The following is a 19,898-nucleotide window of genomic DNA, read 5'->3' as shown; positions in this document are numbered from 1 at the left end:
GGAGTTGAAGATGGGCATGAATCTTGGATTTGAGTTCGGATAAAGGGATTGCTTTGATATTTCTGGTCCAGTGTTTAGGTTTGTCATCACGAATAGGTTGGTGGAAGACAAGTGCATCAATCTTGAACAGAATGAGGTGGTGGTCGGACCAGTCAATGGGAGAAATCACTCTCAAAGAGACCAGATCATTGTTGGTAATGATCGCATCCAGTGTTGCACCTTTGATGTGAGTTGGTTTATTGCAGAGTTGTTTGAGGTTATATATTTCAAGTAGGTTGGATAGGTTCTGGGCAGTGGAGTCTTCTGGGTCGTTCCAGTGGATATTGAGGTCACCCAGGAACATGTCTTTAGTGTCTGTCATGGAGAACCGTGATATTAGGTCTGTTAGTTTTTCGGGGAAAAGGGTACGCTCTCCAGGAGGATGGTAGATGGTGTGGAATTTGATGGGTGAGGTGCCCTTGGCATTGAGTTCGACACCCAGGTATTCAAACGATTGGTATTCTGCAGGTTTAAGTTTGGTAATCTGTATTCCTGCCTTGTGGAAGATGGCTAGTCCTCCCCCCGTTTTGATCGGTCTGTCTTGTCTGATGATGGTGTACCCTGGAGGGGTGAGAATGTCAAGAATGGGTGTGGAGTGGACATTGAGCCAGGATTCAGTGAGGAAAGCGATGTCAATTTCTTCAGCGAGTAGAGCTTCAGCAATGTCTGTGGCGTGTTGTACTGCTGATCTGCAGTTGAGGAGCATGCAAGAGAGAGAGGACGGGGAGCCTCGATGATGGGGGGAGTAAGGTGGATAAAGGAGTATTGAGCAGGAGGTCTAGGAGAGTGGACATTTTTAGGGATTCTGTTAGGGGAAAGGGGCTGACTTCTGGCTCAAAGTGAGGTAAGAGTCGTTGATCTCATCAGGTTTCGGTATCGATAAGGGTTGGCGATCCCGGTTGGGTAGAAGTGCCTGACTCGCTGACGGACTGGAGAGACGAGGGGTGCACTGAGGGGCCAAGGGAGCGGTATTGAGTGGAGTGGGAGGAAATCTACCCGGGGAGAGGGAGTACGGCAGCTTGGTCCTGTTCAAAAGACCTTGTTGTAAGTATAGGAAATCAGCAGCAAGGGAGTTAATTTTCAGCTCCATTCTGTTCAGTTGCTGTGCTATTGAGCTGAAAAAGTTTAAGGTTTTAGGCAGGGGCCGAGAATGACTTGGGTCTTTGGAGGGAGTGTGAACAGGGGCCGGGGATTGGACAGAATCAGTGGGGTTAGGAGAGGGGAGAGGTTGGACGCGGGGAGCCGGATTAGTAATGCTCCCATTCAAGGGGTTCAAAGGAGGAGTAGAGGGTCTACTGTCCAAGTGAGGAGGGAGAGAAATTCTAGGTAAGAAGTCAGATTTCCGGGGCATGTCAATGAGATTAGCGGTGGAGGCAGGTTGTGTATGTGGGTGTGCGACGGCAGAGGGGGAGCGTGAAGTGATAATAGGGGGAACGAGTTTAAAGGATTGGTGACGACGTTGGCCATGGGGAAGTCGCGGGGGTTGTCAGTGAGGTAATCGGTGGAGACCGGTTGTGTCTGTGGATGTGGGACATCGGCGGGGGAGTGTGAGTGGTAGTAGGGGGGAGAGAGACCACTGGATTGGAGATGACGTTGGACATGGGGGAAGTAAGGGTCCGGGGAAAAGGGTCTGTGTTAGAGGAAGAGGTAGTTTGTGAGGGAGGGTTCAGATTATCACGGGTCGAGCGGAGAGTGCCTGTGGGGATTTCGGTCACGGGAGGGCAGAGGTTAGAGTCCGAGCTGTCAAGATCTTATGAATGTAACATTTCTTATTAGCTGCTGTCACAATATAGTAAGGAAAGAGACGCATAAACGTTAATGGAACTGGAAATTCTTATCGAGGATGCTGGAAAAAAAAATCTTCTCTTCTCCCAAACGTATTTATGTTCGCATCTCGCACATCCTTGACTTTAAAAATCCCAATACTGTAATAATTTACGCACGGTGTATTTTACAAACAACTATATACAATTATTACATATATTGACAACAGAAATGTATATATTTGTCGGCGGTCTGTGCAGCAGATTCGGTGATAAGGACGACGGACAACACTGAATGCTCCAGTGTACCGCCAAAATTGAGCAAGTTCAGACTTGCTCCTATTCCTAGGACTGACGCTATTTCTCTGTGTGATCACTGTGACATGGTAAGTCAGGTGACGCGCAATCTGCTGGCCTCATTGCGCCCCACGACTCCTCCCTCTCACTCCCACACTTTCACAAAAAGCGGTCCCACTTCAAGATGACACCCAACTGTCCAGAAAGGCTATTTCGTAGTCTTTTCCCTCTGTCTACACAGGTACTCTTCCTGGTTATACCATAGAAGGCCACGCCCCATTGCCTTTTAACCACTACACTTCAGCACGGCCCCGCCTTCCTAGGCGTCAGGTCTCGTGCTGCCGCGCGCTCCATACTTGGCGATGGCTTGCGAGCCATGATCTCATTGGCTGCGACGAGAGCGGGCGGCGCAGGGCGCGGCCCGGCGACCCGGATGTGCAACTCCTTGGGAGGAGAGGAAGTGACAGGAGGAGGTAGAGACCGGAGGAGAGAACGAGCCGCAATCATGGTGAGGGGGTGGGGAGGAGGAGGAGGGGAGACTGAATACCGAGGAGAGTCTCCTCGTTGTCATGGGAGGTGGAGGGTCCATGGTGTAAATGAATGAGGTGTAGCCAGTTACAGTGGCTGGAGAGGTTTTGAGTGAATGAGGCTACAGGGACAGTCACACGTCTAGTGGGGTTTGGGGTGCAACCGCTGCAGTTATAAAAGACTTCTAACTGCCCGAAAATAAAGTGGTCGAGGGAAGCTAGACCCTTCGTGAAGTATTGTGCGGAACATTGAGGGTGGAGGCTGCCGGTGGTGTAAGGGGCAGAGGGAGTATCACTAGTGATGACGGCAGCAAGGAGTGGAGGATACCGGATACCTCTGAGGGAGCCCCACTGGCGTTGCACTGCCATTTCTGTAACTGTTTCCGAAGGGGCGGATGGGCGTGGAAAGTGTTGTTGCTATTAGTGGCCTCATTTACTGCCACCGGTTGGGATTATTTCCCATTCAGTCACAGTATCTATTGTACGTTATAACATGACAGGATGGCAGCTAGCTACCTTTGTGTGTTTGTCATGTACTTGGCATTATTCAGATCTCGAGTTAGTCCAATTATAAGGGCATGTTATTTTACTTGGGACATGTCACACTTTCAAAAGTGAAAAAAGTCGTATAGAAGGGCAGAAATTTGCTTTATTTGTGCAGTGTGTTTGCTGGTTTTAGGGGTCGTTATGAACGCTGTAGCGGTTGACGGATTCACTAGCTACATGTTAATTAGCACTGGTCAGATAACGCTAGTGAAGTCATTTTTTCACGTGATAGTGACTGTTGCCAGGTACATTCATTTTAAGCAACATTGTGCCTCTTTTCGTAAACAGCTCATTTTGACCAAATGCTTTTTATGGGATTTTGTTTGTTGCATTCATTCAGTCTGAAGGCTGCTGAGATTTGAGATCGAAGTTTTAAGGTCCGTTACGTTTTCAAAATCGTTTCAGGAGCTGGCTTTCGAGAGGATTTCTGCATGCACTACGTCATTTTTTGTGCCATGTGAACATCAGATTTAATTGCTCCAGAAGGGACAGAACGCACCTGGAATACGAATTGCTTATCTGCTAATAGACCCCACCCACAGAGGCTGAACTGATTATATGAATTAGGCGCAAATTTATGGCTGTCTGACCCACAAAAATGCTAACAACCCAACTTTTATATAAAAAAAATGTAGTCGTTGCATTCCCAGAGGCATTTTTGACTGCCAACGTTGTTGCTAACCCTCTTAGCTCAGAATTCATTCAGCTTCCGTGTTATTCCTCTGTTTCAGAACTTTTGCTCTGGAGCAGACTCCTCCGATTAATGACACTTTCTTGCTGTTCTAAAACACCATTTAAACTTTATTCTTTGCCTGTCTTGCCGCCTTTGTCGCCCCAGAGAACCATAAGTGAATCACAGTGTTTTGTAATTGCCAAATGATAAACCTCCCGCTACTTCCGTTATGACGCAAAACGTTTCCGACAAATGATTATTTCTCAGAATTCAAGGTAGTTTACTTAATTGCTGATGGCCCTAGGTAGTGCTATCTGAATCTGTGGGCCGAGGATTGTGAAACTTCTGACTCCTGTTGAGCGTTCGGTAGAGAAGTGAGAATCGTTGAGTGCAAGCAGTAAAGTCAGTAAGTATCCAGGGATGTAGTGCAGTATATTGGGCCTTCCAAGAACCCAAATAAGTATTCGCTTTGATACTCGCTACCCGCATTTGTGAGATGTTTGTAAAATTGTTTGAGAAATGCTTCAAGCATTGCCAGTGATTTTGGTAAGGTGTTTGTGTCTATAGTGATCTTTTTAACAGAAATGTTTTTGCAAAACTGAAACCAGCTTGTGTGGTTCTTGCTTTCGTCTGAATTCACCTGATTTTTGACTTAATAATTTGCATAAGGGTTGTCTGCATTCCAAACCAGGCTATAAACTATTGGAGCACCGTCGAGGAACGGGGTGGATTTACTTTGTAATAACGTTTAAAAGAGAGGGAATACTTACTGTTTTACATTTTCTTTTGTAAGTGAGGCCACTATCGCTTTCCAGCGGTGTTCAGAACTACCTGCCAGAAATCAGTGCTGATATCTTCGTAAATATAACTTGAATGAGGAAGTTGGAAGGGGGTCTTGTGACAGTGGAGTTGAGAAAATGACCACGCCACATAGGATAGCACACCTTTACTCAAGCAGTGATTTTTTTCCCCAGGCTGGCTCTCCCTACCAACTGTAAGAGGTTATATAAGGATCGGAATCTTGGGCATGGCCAAGCAGGAAGGGTTGGGTTTCCTCTTCGCAGGCTGTCTGACTGGCAGGGTGCAGAACTTCTGGTATACATATTTCTTATGCCTCCAGGCCTCAGACCGCCATGTGCTATGCATACTCGGTCCTAGGCGAGTCATAAAGGCTGAAGTCACAATCCCCTTGGTGTTGGAGCCCTAGTATTACGACCATTCTATTCCGAAGAGAGCAGAGTTGTAGGAGACTCCTGTCAGACGATGGTGAGAGAGGGCAACATCAATCTTGCATTGTAGTATTTTGCTAGTTGAGTGCAAGCATTACCATGTGCATTCGAATTGTATTTTGCAGATTTGAATCACCTATGAGGTGATCTGTAAACATTCATACCCGCCAATATACCTGAGTATACCTGCGACGCACACAGCCAGTTGTAATAAGGGGCGAGAGGAGAACGTTTTTTTTAATTTGTTCTTTCTCCCAGTGTCAGTTAAAGCTTGTTGGTGCGGTATTTTATGTCCCTTTCCGGGGTTTTATGTTTTTGTTATGGTTGTAGTTTTTCAGTCTATTAAAAGTGGACTTCCTAGTTGAAGGCACTTCAGAGCCTCGTCTGGGTTTAAGGGGCTGTATGGATGCCATTACAATAGAATGCCTCTTCTGCTTCCCCATTGGTTGTCACAATCCCTTCTGCCTGCCTGCCTTCTTGGTGGCCCTTTCCCTTGTTTATCTGTATTTTGGTAGAGACGAAGGGGGCTGCTTCAACGTGTGCCATGTCCCTCCATTCACCCCACCCAGCTATATTAACCACCGCTTTTCTCCTCGTTTTGAAAAGCGGCGGGTGCTTAGCATGTATCCAGAGGTACAGTAGTTAGTGATTGATGAATTTGTTGTTTGAGACAGGTTTAAGTGTGTCCTGGATCTCAACTTTGTGGGCCTTAGGCAGATGTTGTTGTCCTGTGTGGCAAACAAAGCTCATGGTTGCTATTAGTGAAATTGTCTTCCAGTGATAGTGGAGTGAATTCTTTAACTGGAAGAAGCATAATTGAAGCTGAGCTTCCGTATAGGATAGATTTGCTGCCAAGTTCTTGGAAATGTGAACTTTCTTCTATGCACCAGAGCGGAGCTTAAACATATCTTGCTAGTTTGTCCAAGTGTTAAGGATGGCTTTTCAAATTTTTTTTTTTATCTTACGGTTAGGTATTTAACTAGAGACATGGATTGTGAATGTATACATATGATGTAGTTTTCGACTTTAAGTCATTCACAAGTGTTTTTCATGACGCCGCCAGTTTAATTTCAAAATATTACTTAATGAGCCTTAATTTATCTAGACTTTCCTTCTTTTTCTTTAGAGGTCCAAGGATCTTTGTCTTCTAGTTTAGAATATACACTTCTGCTGTAAACGTTAAAGCAGTGCAACTCAACATCACCGTTTGTTTTTGATCTCCGAGTAATGCTCTATTGATGCCTACAGTTGCCAAAACTCCCTTTCTCACTGTTCATTAGGACTCTGGCAGTTTTTACTAGTGTAGGCGGGGGAAGAACGGTGTATAAAGCTAATGTATAGATGGCAAGATTACATACCAATGGCCAGTCTTAACTTACCTGTCTTTTACAATTTATCTGATAACAGGATTTTACATTGCTCTTCCTGTCTTTACATGCGAGCTTGCTGACTCTCAAGTGTTAAAGGTTTCCTCCTTCAGCCAGGTTTGTGTGTCTCGCCGTAGTCTTTTTGTGGGTACTGGCATCCAGTTCACAGCAGTCATGTAAGGCATCTACCTGTGAAGTATAGCCTCTAGAGAAATATCCCCCACCTCTGCTGGTTCATGCGACTCCACTGCTACAGAGAGAGGGCTAGTTATTCCCTTGTCTTGTGATCCTAATTGCAACTTTTCTGTGACTGCTGAATTGGTGTCATTGAAATATGTTTACACAAATAAGCGCTGGCAAAGCCAAAAGTTCTTTCCTTTGAAATGCGTTAGCTAAACCTTTAGCTTTTCTAATACTTGATAATGTATAGAGATGCAAGTAACAATATGCTATATCTGTCCTTTTTTCCATTTAGGATGTACAGCAATCTTGGAGTAGTAAAGTAATAAGCTGACTCTCTATTGGTCCCAATAGTAATTTCCACAACAGACAGCTAAAGCAATCTCTGAATAAGACTTAAAAAGAAATGGCCTTCTTTGTTACATAGTCTAACGCTAACCAAAACAAAACGCATCTATTTCAAGATTGACCTTATTCTAGGTTAATCACATGATTTCTCCTACAAATTTTCAGGGTGGGTCAATTTAGATTTGATGTCTGACTCAAGTGTATACCAATGGCAAGAAGCAATCCCTTTTATTTTAAGATTCTATTTATGTGGGCTACACTATTTCATTTTTCAAATTATTTAAGTATTATTTAAATTGCTGTCACCTGTTGGTGCTTATTAGAAGTATTCTTTGAATTGTAAATATGAGTTGAAACATGTTTGGTGTAGTACCTAGCTGCAGTCCTGTTTCATTATTGCCAGGGAAAACTACTCCATACTGTGCGAATACTGCCAATAATGGGTTTTTGGGCAGTTGGAGATTTCTCAGGGCTCAGTATAGAGTACCACAAATCCCAGGATAAAACATACATTCCCAGTCCCTCGAGCAGGAAAAATGCTTTCTTTTGGAGAAACTCCAAGCATTGCCAGTCTCTAGCACACTTCAGCATGGTTACCATGCATGAATTATTAGTTTGAAGAAATGTCAGATAAGAAGCTAATACACTATTGTCCTCTCCAGGCGTTAGTCCCTGCAGGAGCATGTCTGAAGGTGTCACTTCTGTATTATAGTTTGATATTTGACTGCACACCTAGTGGGGAAACAATGACATGAAATACAAAGTGCATCCTACTAAGATCATATGGCTTTACACATTAATATATATGCCTGAACTTCGTTTGATCGCCCTAAAAGTGGATAAATATGACCTTCTAGACACACACGCACAGACAGACGCACATCCCGTTGGAAGATTTTTGGCTTAATAAATTATGACAAAGTTCTGTATGGTTTTGTGTAAAAATTAAGCGCTTCCTGTGATTCAGTAATGGAACCCACATTAATAGCAATAACGTTCAGTGCATTTTCCCTGTAGCGTTGTATCCGCCTCATCACCTGGAAAGGATTCTGGTCCTCTCCTTCTCAAAGTAGCTTAAGCTTAGTGTTGTTTGAACTCCGCTTTAGCTATACACAGATTTATATTTGGGTTAAGGTTAGAATTTTGGCTTATCAGTCTCTGAATTCTAATGCTTTTCTTTTGCATACATGGATTTATTGGTGTGTTGTACATAATCCACTTCCAGTTAAGATTTCGCTTTTGAAAAGAGTGTCACTATTTCCTCTACCATAGCTGGTATATATGGAAATTCACATTGGGCTTGATTGTGTGTTGCCTAGGTCCTGCTGTAAATCAGGCCTAAATCATCACTTCACTACCACCATCTTTGATTGTAAGAAATTTGTATGGTGGTGTTTTTTTGTTTTTCACCAAACATGTCTGGGCATTGCAGCCAAACAACTTCTTCTTTTTCCTCTGTCCATAAGACATTATTTCAGAAGTATTGTGATTCATTCAGGTCTTGTTTTGCCAACCTAGTCCATGCATCAATGTTCTTCTTGGAGAGAAGGGATTTCCTGCTGGATGGCTACTTTTCAATGTACCCATTCAGTCTTTTCTTGTATAAATCATGAACATGAAGTTATCTGTTGATATCTGAATATAGCCTTGGGAATCACTGCGATCTCTGAGCATCATGTGGTCAGTTCTTGTTTTGAATTTGCAGTGGCTCCAACCCTTCCGTAGATTGGCAACCCTCTTGATCTCTCTCTCCATTCATAGTTAATCTTTCTCACTATGGAATGATGGGCTTAATGTTATTTGGAGAAAGTTTTATAAACTTTCCCAGACAGACAAGTACCAACTATTAATTTTCTTACACTATGGGGATATCTTTTGACTAAGGCAAGTTTTCCCACAAACATGCTCCACGCAAAACTGACAACATTTTTGCTTTATATGCAGCCGGTAGCACTTCCTGATCACACAGTAGTGCACGTGTTAAGTAGTCCCTAATTCTAATGCCATCTTTAATTGAAATGGAAGCTGTAAGGGTGCATTATTTTTTTCCCCACACAAGGCTTCTGTTTTTTTAACACCTGTTTATTAATGCTTTTTCACAGCTAATCTGTGCAGTTACACGGTTAAAATAAACTATTAAATGACATTCTCAAGCTTCTTCTCCTCCACCCTTTTTCTGCAGCCCAGTACTATCTCCAGTTGTCGAATTAACCAGCCTTTCATGTCGTATTTTCCGTGCAAATCCAGTCTGCCCCGTTGTGCTTTAGGTGCCTGTCCTTGGCAGCCCGGGGTATTACACAAAAGGCTTATTATTGTGTTTTTTAAAATATTAAAGTGAAATTTGTATTATCTTTCCTATGAGCCTAGGTTTGTCTACTGCAAGGAGCACAGAATATAAAGATGGGTACATTCTTTTTCCCATCACTGTATTGTGTGAAATTAATATGTAGCTTTAATTATTTTTGGTGCTCAAAAAACCAGTGAATTATAAGATACATATTTATGTATGAGTAAAAACTAGTGTTTGTACTCCATCTTAGTTGATCATATCGGATCTCCGGGGCTGCTTCCCTTCTCTAACTCTATTCCTGCTGACATTAGGGCCAGACCCACCCTTTGGTCCTTCTGCCATCTCCTAAAGATGCCTCTTTAGACTACATCCGTCTTACTGACTCAGTTTGTATCATAGATGTGGATGTTTCTAATCCCCCGGCTGTTTCCACTAGTTAACTGGTTGGATTCTTGAGTTCTCGATCTTGTCCTTCCATAAACTGCTTCCACCCAACTCTCTATCACTCTTCTATTCACACTTCTTCCCTCTACCCACTTTATCCCACCCAGCAGCCTTCTCCCACATCCCTATTCCCCCTCACTCTCCTTCCACTTGTCACCCACCCTTCACTTTACACCTCTTCCCCATCCACACTCCGTCCCCTTCCTCTCCGACTTCTTTCCACTTTACCTGCTGCTTCCTTTCCCGTCCCTCATCCTGCCCCACTCTTACTTCTCTCTGCCTTACCCACTTTTACATTCTTGTAACTCCCTTCCTTCTCTTGTCCCTTTCCTCACTAATTTTGACATATACTCCATTGTTTACACACTTAACTCTCCGTCTCCCCCCTCTTTGCCTCTCCCTATGCTCTCCCTCTTCCAGACATTCCTATCCCCCACTTTCTTCCTCCCTTCCTCTTGTTTATTAGTCTTCTATTCTTTTTAAGACCGTGTGTCATAGCTAATGTTCTTTGTAATGTCTTTAACTTTTTGATGCTTATAATATTCATCATATAAAACGTAAATACAATTTAACGAAAATTAGTGTAAATTGCTGAAAAAATAGTACGTAATTTCTTGGTGCATTTTCTGTAGATTTTCCACAGAATTTAGTTTGCTTTCTCGGCAAAGTCTATTCAATTTTATATGTATAATTTACTTGGTGAAAACATACTTTGCAGATATCCAGAAGGTATGATCAATTTAGAGAAATACGTGTTCACCTCTGAGAGATCCTAAAAATTAATTTAATACTGTACATGACTATTATAGTGAATGTAATTGTATGAAATGTAGCAATGTTAACTAGATTTTACTTTAGAATTGCAAATCACTTTAATCCAGTGAATCGTAATATTGTATATATTAGTGTTTAATCACTAGTTATTGGCCACTAGTCCATATTTAAGGGTAATCCTGTATTCCAACATTGGATTCGTTTATTATGTCAGTTGTTCGGCGTATACGTTTTTTGTAGCCACAAGTGTGCTTTGTCAGAATGCGGATCACGCACAAAACAAGCAGTTTCATTCTTGGCATTTTCAGAAAACGAAGCAGAGGTAGAGATGTGCATGGCAGTTTACCCAAGGCTATTTCAAATCATGCTGAATATTTGTGATTAAGTGCAGTTATTATTGAGTGAGCCTCTTTGTCCAGGCCTAGTAAATGGGGGGGGGGGGAAACTTGCAGTTGCTTGAGTTAAGATGTTTGCAGATCAGATTCTGTCAAGGCAGTGGACATATTCATGTTCTTGAGATTCAGGTCCTTTAGTATTCCCTCAAGTAATGGAAGATTATGCCGTTTAGTCTTCAACTGGCATGTTGGGGTGAGAGTTTCCTGCATGTTTTTGAGTAACCACTTTAGAGTATAAAATATCACGGTTTAAGATCTGCATGTGTTATTCGAGTCTTTGCATTCTTATTACTTGAGCTTTTTCTATAAAGAGTTTCCCTTGTAAGTACTTGCAAGTTGGCCAGTTGGAGTTCTGAGTTGTAGCATAAATAGCTTATTTTTATATACATTGATGCTGTCTGTAGGACACTTTACCTCTATATACTCATGTACAGTGCTTTGACACCCCCACATGCCTGATTAATTCTGAATTCAACAAGATGGTTCAATAATTCTAGATTAGAACATGGATCACGGTGAACTGGCCTTCCTTCAAAAAACATTTTCTGCATTTGTGCCTTCATTTATTAATCAATAATATCTGGATCATTAAGCAAGCATGGTCATTAACAGCAACAAAAGGTATCTGAGTGATTGGTTCCAAAGAATCCACACTCTAACAAGGGGCATGGCCCCTCTGAGCATCAAAGATCACTTTTTAGGTTGAGCCTGGGCAGCGCATGCACTGCTCTGAGAGGCATGCTGTATTGGAGTATGGAATTGAAGCTCTGTCCACTCTCCGCCAATATTGGTCATTGGCTTGTGTCATTGTCTTTCGTAAATGTTGACTTATGATTTGTTGATAGGCTTGTTAGTACCTCCTTAGTTCAGGGGTGTCTTCATTTGTAACCTTCCATGAGGGCTGGCCCTTTTACTTTGGTTGTTACACAGTACGTCTTAATTAGTCTGTAAGCACTGTTTTCTTTAATGAGTTTCTCCTACTGCAGTCACTACATGCTTTCCTGCAACATTCAGCATGCCATGCGTGCTTTTACCAAAAAAGCACCCCACACCGCAATTTCATTTTAATAACGGCCGCGGACCTTTCTTTAGACACAGATCGTCTTAAGCAAGGGGCATAGCCTCTAATAACGTGGAGGCGCAACATGGGGCGCTTTGTTAACAACAAGCATTTGCAATGCAATAGGCCTTGGATTTTAGAAACTTTGACCTATGGATATTGTAAATGACACTGCCTTTTATTTGTGTTATTTTTTAAACACCTAAATAAAAGGCATTGTCATTTACAATGCCAATAGCTCAAAATCGTGCAATTCTGAGACCTATTGCTTTGCAAATGCGGTTTGTCTGATGTGAGCAAAGACTTTTTCATTTTACTAAAAATATTTATATTATGTACTTGTAGAGGCTTTCAGCCAGCTATCTTCATCCATAGGTCTGCATTTTGTTTCTTCCCATCTCTGCTTACGTAGTGAGGCAGTAGGTAAGCGTGCTTTCAGCCACTGGTTCCTTTGTAGGTCTTGGTTACTAGCGAGCGCAAACTATCTGGTTGCGAAAGACCTATTGTGGCCTTACCACAAGCTTACAGTGGGCGTAGAGCCTGCCCATTGCTTGGCTTTTTCATTTGCTTGCTAATGTTATATAGCTTGTCTTCCTCTTCATGTATTTGCCCATCCATTTAAGCATAGCCTCTTGATTATCCTTTTGTTTGGCTGACTTGTAACTTTCTACTGTTCATTTTTAGGGGACTACTTTTTTCTTTTTGGTTTGAATTTGGAGAACTTGGTTCGAGTATCGGCAATGACGCTGAACATCATGTGATTCTGGGCAAATCACTTAATCTCCCCGTGCCTAACAAAAAAAATAAAAAATGAATGAATGTGTCCTCATGTAACGTAACTGGTGCTATGTAAAGCGCTCTGATACCCGATACCCTCGGGTCAAGTTTGCACTATATAAAACTTCGTGAAATAAAAAAGCACTGTATGAAAATGCATCTGCTTTCCAACTCTCCCTTGTGTGCTTCCTCCATGTCATGCTCTCTTCTGTGCTTATCTCCTCACTGCCCCATGTTGCTCTTTCCATTGTTAGCCCTCTTTGTTGTGTGCTCTCGCTGCTTTTCCCCTCCACCTGGCTTTATTTTTGCCCCGCCCTTTTTCATGTATGTGTTTTTTTTTTGTTTTTTTTTTTCTTCTCACCTAGTGTCCTGTATTCTGTCAAAGCACAGTGTTGTCATCTATACAGAAAGTATTCCCCTGTGTTTTTTATTTGTTAAAGTTTTGTTTTTGTTTAATTTCAATTTTTCGCCTCCTTTTTAACACTGCTACTGGTTCCTTGATGTGGCATACAGTGTGCCCCATCCCAAGAGTGCACTGCCGCGGGTGTATACTTTTTTAAATGTGCGTTTTAATCTCCCACAACGACGTCTTTGCGAATGCATGTCAACATGTGAGTGGTGGTCTTTTGGATGGGCTTAGTACATGTTCCCGAATGGCTTCCCCACAGGTGTGCATATGCTTAATAAGGTGGTTTTCTTTGCATGCTTTAACATTTTCATTACAAAATATTCTGAGCTGGCCACCAGTGCATGTACTCGCACAGATAGCTATTTTAAAAGATTTTTATAATAGATTTACACACATAATGAAAGCAAGTATTAGCAAAGCTAAGAGGCTGTCAGCCAACAATAGATAGTTTGGCTGTGCCATCACTTGTTATCTTTAGTCTCCAGTTGCGCTGCACACATATTAAAACCCATGTTCAACAGTGGGTAGGCTTGTAATGGTGTTGCCTCTATTCACAGAATCTTTAGAGTAGTTTTCATGGTTGCCAAAAGAGCAACAATTGATATCTGGAAGATCAGAACCTGTCTGGTCAATCTTCAGTTATTGCCTGGTTATCTTCAAAGTTATGTTCCGAAGTGCCACATTTTAATATTACAGAGATGACTTGAGTCTATAAAGGTGTTTGCAAAGGATCACTTCAGAACTCTGCACCAAATGTGTGCGGCAGTATCCACTGGAAGTTAGGGGAGGTGCTCACACTGTCTCCCTCTTTCAGGATTGTCAGATGTCCGATTTCGTTGGACTTTGACCAAGATAGTGCAATCATCAAGAAGCCAAAGAAAAATGTTATCTGTAGGATACTAGGTGAGGATAGCCAGGGGTTGAAATCAAGTAGGACAACTTCAGTGGCCTCTAGGTGCACTGAGTTGGTAGTTTTAGAGGTTTCCATCATTAAATAACCTTTCGGGGTGTGTGTGAAAGTACAGACTGAGGAAAGGGGTGAGGAAATTCTACCGGATCACCGCAGTAGTCTAACTCAAAGGGGGTGTCATTTTATGTTTACATCAGTAGTCTTTATAGAAAGAGGTAAAATTGCTTTGCTCAATTGATGAGCAATGGTGAAGGGGGTACTTCAACTTAAGGTTAATTTGAAGTTCTCTTGAAAACCAACAAACTGGTGTATGCTGCACCTTTGATGGAGGAAAGGACGGTTTGTATGTTATGGGAGCACCTGTGGCCTTTTTGAAATGGTAGATTTGTTTTGTATGGTTGTTGTGGAAGGAGGGTTTTTATTTGGGTAGTGGAAAGGTTTTTTTCTTTCATTTTTATTTTTAGTTTTCATGTGTACAGGCCTGACTGTATTCTTGTTGTATTATTGTGAGTGCAGGGGGCTCATTTGTCAAACTGTTGCTTCACAATGAACCGTTTTCAGTCATGCCACGCTTTTTCCAGAAACCTGTTATTTTTAAATTTGATGAAGAAAGTGGATGAGCTGATCCACGGTGGCCAGCATGACTGCTGTGTATGCTCTGTTCTCTTGCGAGTCATGGGCTTCGTGTCTGCCCATTGGTTGCCACTGGTTGTCTTTCTTAGTCGTTCTTGTGCGCCTGCTTCTTAATTATGTTCCAGACAGTCAATCTTGTTTGTCGTGCCCATGGAGCATTGCCTGTTTACAATCTCTTCGATCAGCTGGCATTGCTGATGCAGAAGCTGTTCAGCGTGGCTAAAAACCATTGGTAAAGCCAGTAGGTCACAAAGGCAAGACTATTGCTTCTTCAGTCATGACAGTTATGATGGCTGTAGTAGTCTGACCTGTCAGGTATACAAACTTGGTTTGTATAATGTAGCTGCTGTGTTTCTGTGGGCATCAGACCCCATCCTGAGAAGCTGCATGTGCCTAGAGCAAGTTTCTCCAACCTCTTCTGTAGTAAGACCTACTTATGTTCAAAGGAAATCATCCAAAGCTACTAATATTGTTAGAGTTGTAACTGTGACAAGATTAGAAAAGATTACATACGTGGCCAACCATATGAATGATTACTAGCAGTGAGCACCTCATTCTTCTGCCGTGGTTGCCAACAGTAGTGTAAACAAGCATTGGCAAAGCCTGTATATCTCCTGTGGGAGAGCTATTGGCTTCGGCAATTGGGTGGGGTGGGTAACGGGCAGCAGGTTCAGAGGGTAATGGTTGGGTGCTATTCATTAGCTAATGGGACAGCTAAAACAACACACAAATGAACACTGAAGCTGCCAGCGCCGACAGCTTTATAGCAATTTTTGTTGTTTTACTTCTGGCAAGGGGGAAAGAAACACTGAGGGGGTAGAAGAAACTGGGGCAGGTGGCAGGGGGATAAGAACCAGGATGGTTGTGGGTGGGGGAAGGTAAATAAAAAAAATTAAGCATTGGCATAGCCAATAGGTCTCGCCTTTGGCACCTTATAAGTGTTTAGCCATGCAACAGTTGATGTTGTTGCACCAAGGATATTGTGCTGGATAACTAAAAACTTATAAGGTCCCAAAGGCGAGACCCATTGGCTATGCCAATGTTTGATTTGTGCTGTGAGTAACCAATTAATGCTTGTTGTGTATCAACATGAAAATGGTAAATAAAGTTTTTAAACAAAGGTTCTCAATCAATACAAAAACAAAAAATCTAATAAATGACTGTGTAGTTATAACCCCAGTATACAGCGTATCACAAATGACTCTATATAACAGACTTAAACATCACAAGCCGAGCTACAAAGAACTGATACTGGAAGTCTTACAGATACTGCAGGCAAAGGAGCCCGGGCCAGCAATGGTAACTATTGTGTTGTAGCAATTGTTTAGCGCCTACTATATTTAAGGGGGCCTCTAAAGCACTAACCACACAAATAGCAAGCTCCAACGTGTAGGGTGTGTGGTTGGGCAGTGCAGTTTTTGTTTTGTGCCTATGTGGGAAGTGTTTTTATTTCTCTGTGATGACCTCCATGGTATGGTTATCATGTTATGGGAAGCAGTATGTGAAAGAGACCTTCAAATTATAGTTATGATAAGGACTAACTAGCTTAACCACAGGGGCGATGGTATGTCGTGTGCCCATAAACCAAAGAGGGGGAGAGGGATAATTGGATAAGACCCAGTAATACATAAAGCGACATGTGCCAGAAAGAGATACTGTCAAATGAGTCAATTGACGCCACAAGGGTAAGAATGGGACTTGGAGATATAAGCAGTAGCCATTGCACCTTGTCATTTTATTTGTTTATTTACTTGTGCCCAGTAGAAGATAGACCTCACATGAAAGAGAAAGGATGTGGACGATCCCTGAAGGCCGGCATTCTGAGCAGAAGCTGCACACTCGTTTAAAGGCCCAGATTTCACCTACTCCTGCAAGCCCGTAGGAAGCCAACATTGTCAGCAGGGGTTCACACCCATAGCCTCTATCAGACTCTCGGAGGTTCTCAAAGGCGGGTGAGACCCATAAGGACAACCCCAGTTGGGTCGTAGCTCCAACCCCAGCTAGATGGCACCATGCAAGGGTCAGAGACAAAGCACTTGGTAAGAGCAAATTGGCCTGCCTCGTGTTAACCTGCAGGCCTCACCTTTCCAAGAGATCCCAGTACTTTTCTTGGATCCCAGAGACCCTTGTTCTTTCTAGTTCACCTAAAGAGGCGTCGTCCTGACGTTCGAGAATTTCCTCCCAGAACAACTTCCACTGTTATTATTAGCGCTGAACGGCCATATTTTAGGGTACAAAAGGGACCATGTGGTGCAAGAAGGCTTACACTGATTCCATCACTTCGGCTAGGACAGCAGCATGGCAACGATTTGATAGTTCTCAATGTATTCGTTCTTAGCCCAGCCCCACTCCGACCTGTGCGCCTTGCGAATAGCATGTTTTTTCACGGCAGTGTATAGTGATAAAAAAAAATTATTACACAATGTAATAGTACCCAGCTTGCCTACCTGTGAAGTTCCTAAGGATCCGTTGGCATGCCAGGCATTCGAAATACTGCATGTCTCAGCAGCGAGCGTTTAACTCAATTAGACACACTGCAAGCTACAAGGGCGAGGGGACGAGGAGCGGGTGAGGTTTACAGGGGGGGGATGAGTAGCCTGGGATGTTTAAAGCTGGCTGTGTGAAGGGAGGGGATATTCAAGGGACCAACCACAAGCACAGCTGTGGAATCACGTCACCGGGTGAAGCGGGCACGTGTGGTAAATGCCTCTTCAAACCGTGTGAAGGTGACCTTGTAAAACCTTGTGGAAATGCCACATCCTTTGATGCTTTTCATTCCTGCTGGGCCATCTCGGCTGCGAACACGGTGCGCTTTACTATTTCTCACGCATACAAATCACCAACAGAGCGCAGGCGACCAGTGCGTGCCCTTGATGCTGAAACAAAAAACGTGAATGAACTCAAACACGAAAAGTGCACGCCCTGTGTCTGTGAAGGTTCTTCTAAAGAGGCGGATAAACAGTGGGCAGTAGAAAGTGGTTTAAGTGCAGATGGGTGAGAGAGTGGCACAAACCATGTCTGGAAAGCAGCCCCCTGTGCCAAGTACCCAGGCTAGCCTCCATCGGGCATGACGGCAACTGAGAGGCGCTGGCTCCGGCCCAGCTCACTGCACGCGGGCAGTTACCAGATTTGAAAATGGATTATAAGCTCGGCCATGCTTCAGAGTGCGACCTGCAGGAGAACCCCGCACTTCAAGGTGCTGTGGAGGCTGTGGCAGTGCTTCCTTGGGCCCAGGAGGCTTCTTGATGCTGCTTGCTGCCGAGGAAGGTAAGGGGGAGGGAAATGGCAGGAATCCTAGAAGTTACCGTGAGGCTATAACTAAGACACATGCAGAGTGGGCAAATGATGCTCGCAGGAAGCTATAAAGTGGGTACGCGGTTGGAAAACGTTGTGGAATGATTCTTACGATAAGCAACTGTATTTAGGGTCGACCTAATAGCTCGTGTTCAGGAACAGAAGGAGGTTGTAGTGTTGCCCCTACATGGAAGCGCGTATTAAAAGGGGTTCCCCGTTGGCGCATGGTGCTTTTGTAGAGTACAACTCTAGCAATAACAAGTAACCTGATACGAGAATGCAGCCTTCCATTTCCGTTGCTGCGCGCTAAATTTATTTGTTAAAAACAAGCCGGTAATGTTTGCTTAAACGAGACGTGCGGCCGCGAACGGGAGTTGTGTGCCCTTAAAGTGGAACGCATCGCGGTCCAGATGGCGCCTCGGACGGTGAAAGCTGGCGGGTACGCGCGTGAACACATGCTTGAGGCCACCAAAAGCACTTTGAAAAACCCGCTTACTAAATGTCTCGCAGGGCAGCGCATGCGCTGGCTCAGGCGAGACCTAAAAAGCGCTATGACGCAGCCAGCATTGACTGCGTCATAGGTCATTTTGCTTTTTTATTAAAAAAAAATAGTACCTGATTCATAGCGCAAGCAGCAGAGGGATGCTAACTGTATTTAATCATGCTTCGTTATGCACCACAGATAGCAATGTAAGTGCATGGCAAGCGCTGCCCAATTATGAGGCAACAAATAGGAGCGACAACCTGCAAATGAATGTTAAGTAATGGGGTGGTTCCAAGAATATTATAGAAGACGAGTCTCATAAGAGAGCGCAGACGAGACCTAAAAATGCTTTGTCGACCTCTGTGGGTAATAAATAACAGACATAGCTTCAGTGCTCCTAGCACCATGGTATTAATATAAGTAATAAATCCCACGATGCTACATGATTTATCACTGAAATGTCAGTTTTATATATATTTTTTTAATTTCAACCCTTTGTCTCCAAAATGAGTTTGGGATCTGAAAATGCATACCTATTTGTCTTGATTATACACTTTTCAATTTTGGTATAAATATACTATTTTAACTAAGCAGAAACCTTCTAATGTATTAAGATGGGCTGCACCCAAGAGAGCGTCTTAGTGAGCTGGAGAGCTCCCTGTAGCTCACGAGGTGCTGGGTGGAGATGCCTGGCCTAGAGCTTATTAAGTGAAGCATATGGTTGTCATCTTGGAGACGGGCAGAGAAATAATTTTTATCGTCATTGCTGTGGTTGATTCCCATTGAAGCTCCCCTTTGTGCAAAGGACATGCTGTTTTTTTAATTTAACTGAGAATAGAGCGGAGTTTGTTTTTACCCCCAGCAGCTTGTCTGGTATTGCTCAAGTTTCCAGATGTTTGCACTTCTAACATTTTGATGCATTGGTTTGAAAAGATTATGCTTTTGATACAATAACAAACTTGTATGTTTTGCAGTATTCCAAGATTGCAGTGCAGAAACTTTATTGTAGTGCTGGAACTGAAGAACTAACATATGCCACATTCTTTTTAGCAAACTATGAAGTGCACATAAACTTAACGTCCACAAATATAAGAGGGAACCAAAAGAGACTCGTGATTGCCATGGAAGGAAAATATAGGATGTTTGCTAATTCATCAGCAGCGAGGTCTATGGATTGTAGTCCCATTCCATCCTGCATATGCTTTTTTTTGTACTCAAACTAAAACAGCGTTAATGACTACATTTTGAGCACAGCTTACTGCTTTTAATTGTGGAAGCCAAAGTATATGCAGCAGCTCTTCAGATAAACAAAAGGGGGATCGGAGCACACTTCCTCACACCCCAGCAGTTTGCCCCTTTGCAGTATGCGGTTGTTTATAAAAATGGTGAATGCAGTTCACAATTAGCGCATTGTTGAATGTTGGTAGTAGTATTTCACCAAAGGTGGTGCAGGTAGTGC

At 43.0% G+C, this 19,898-nt stretch overlaps 1 protein-coding gene across 3 annotated transcripts in view; it reads left to right on the top strand.

Moving 5' to 3' along the window:
- The first annotated feature begins 2,396 nt into the window (after positions 1–2,396).
- Positions 2,397–19,898, top strand: part of CAPZB (capping actin protein of muscle Z-line subunit beta) — a 246,204-nt gene continuing 228,702 nt past the window's right edge. The window contains exon 1 of one of the 3 annotated variants that reach the window (XM_085609081.1): positions 2,397–2,607. In XM_085609081.1, the coding sequence (XP_085465207.1) occupies positions 2,476–2,607 (132 nt within the window). In that variant the 5' untranslated portion in view covers positions 2,397–2,475. Of the gene's footprint in view, positions 2,608–4,899; positions 5,112–19,898 lie in introns of those variants that run through there. The other 2 variants (XM_085609079.1, XM_085609085.1) reach the window with 2 other exon arrangements.

This window comes from Triturus cristatus, chromosome 1_2 (assembly GCF_964204655.1).
Source record: "Triturus cristatus chromosome 1_2, aTriCri1.1, whole genome shotgun sequence".
Classification (NCBI taxonomy): Eukaryota; Metazoa; Chordata; class Amphibia; order Caudata; family Salamandridae; genus Triturus; species Triturus cristatus.
This window is presented reverse-complemented; position numbering and strand designations above follow the sequence as displayed.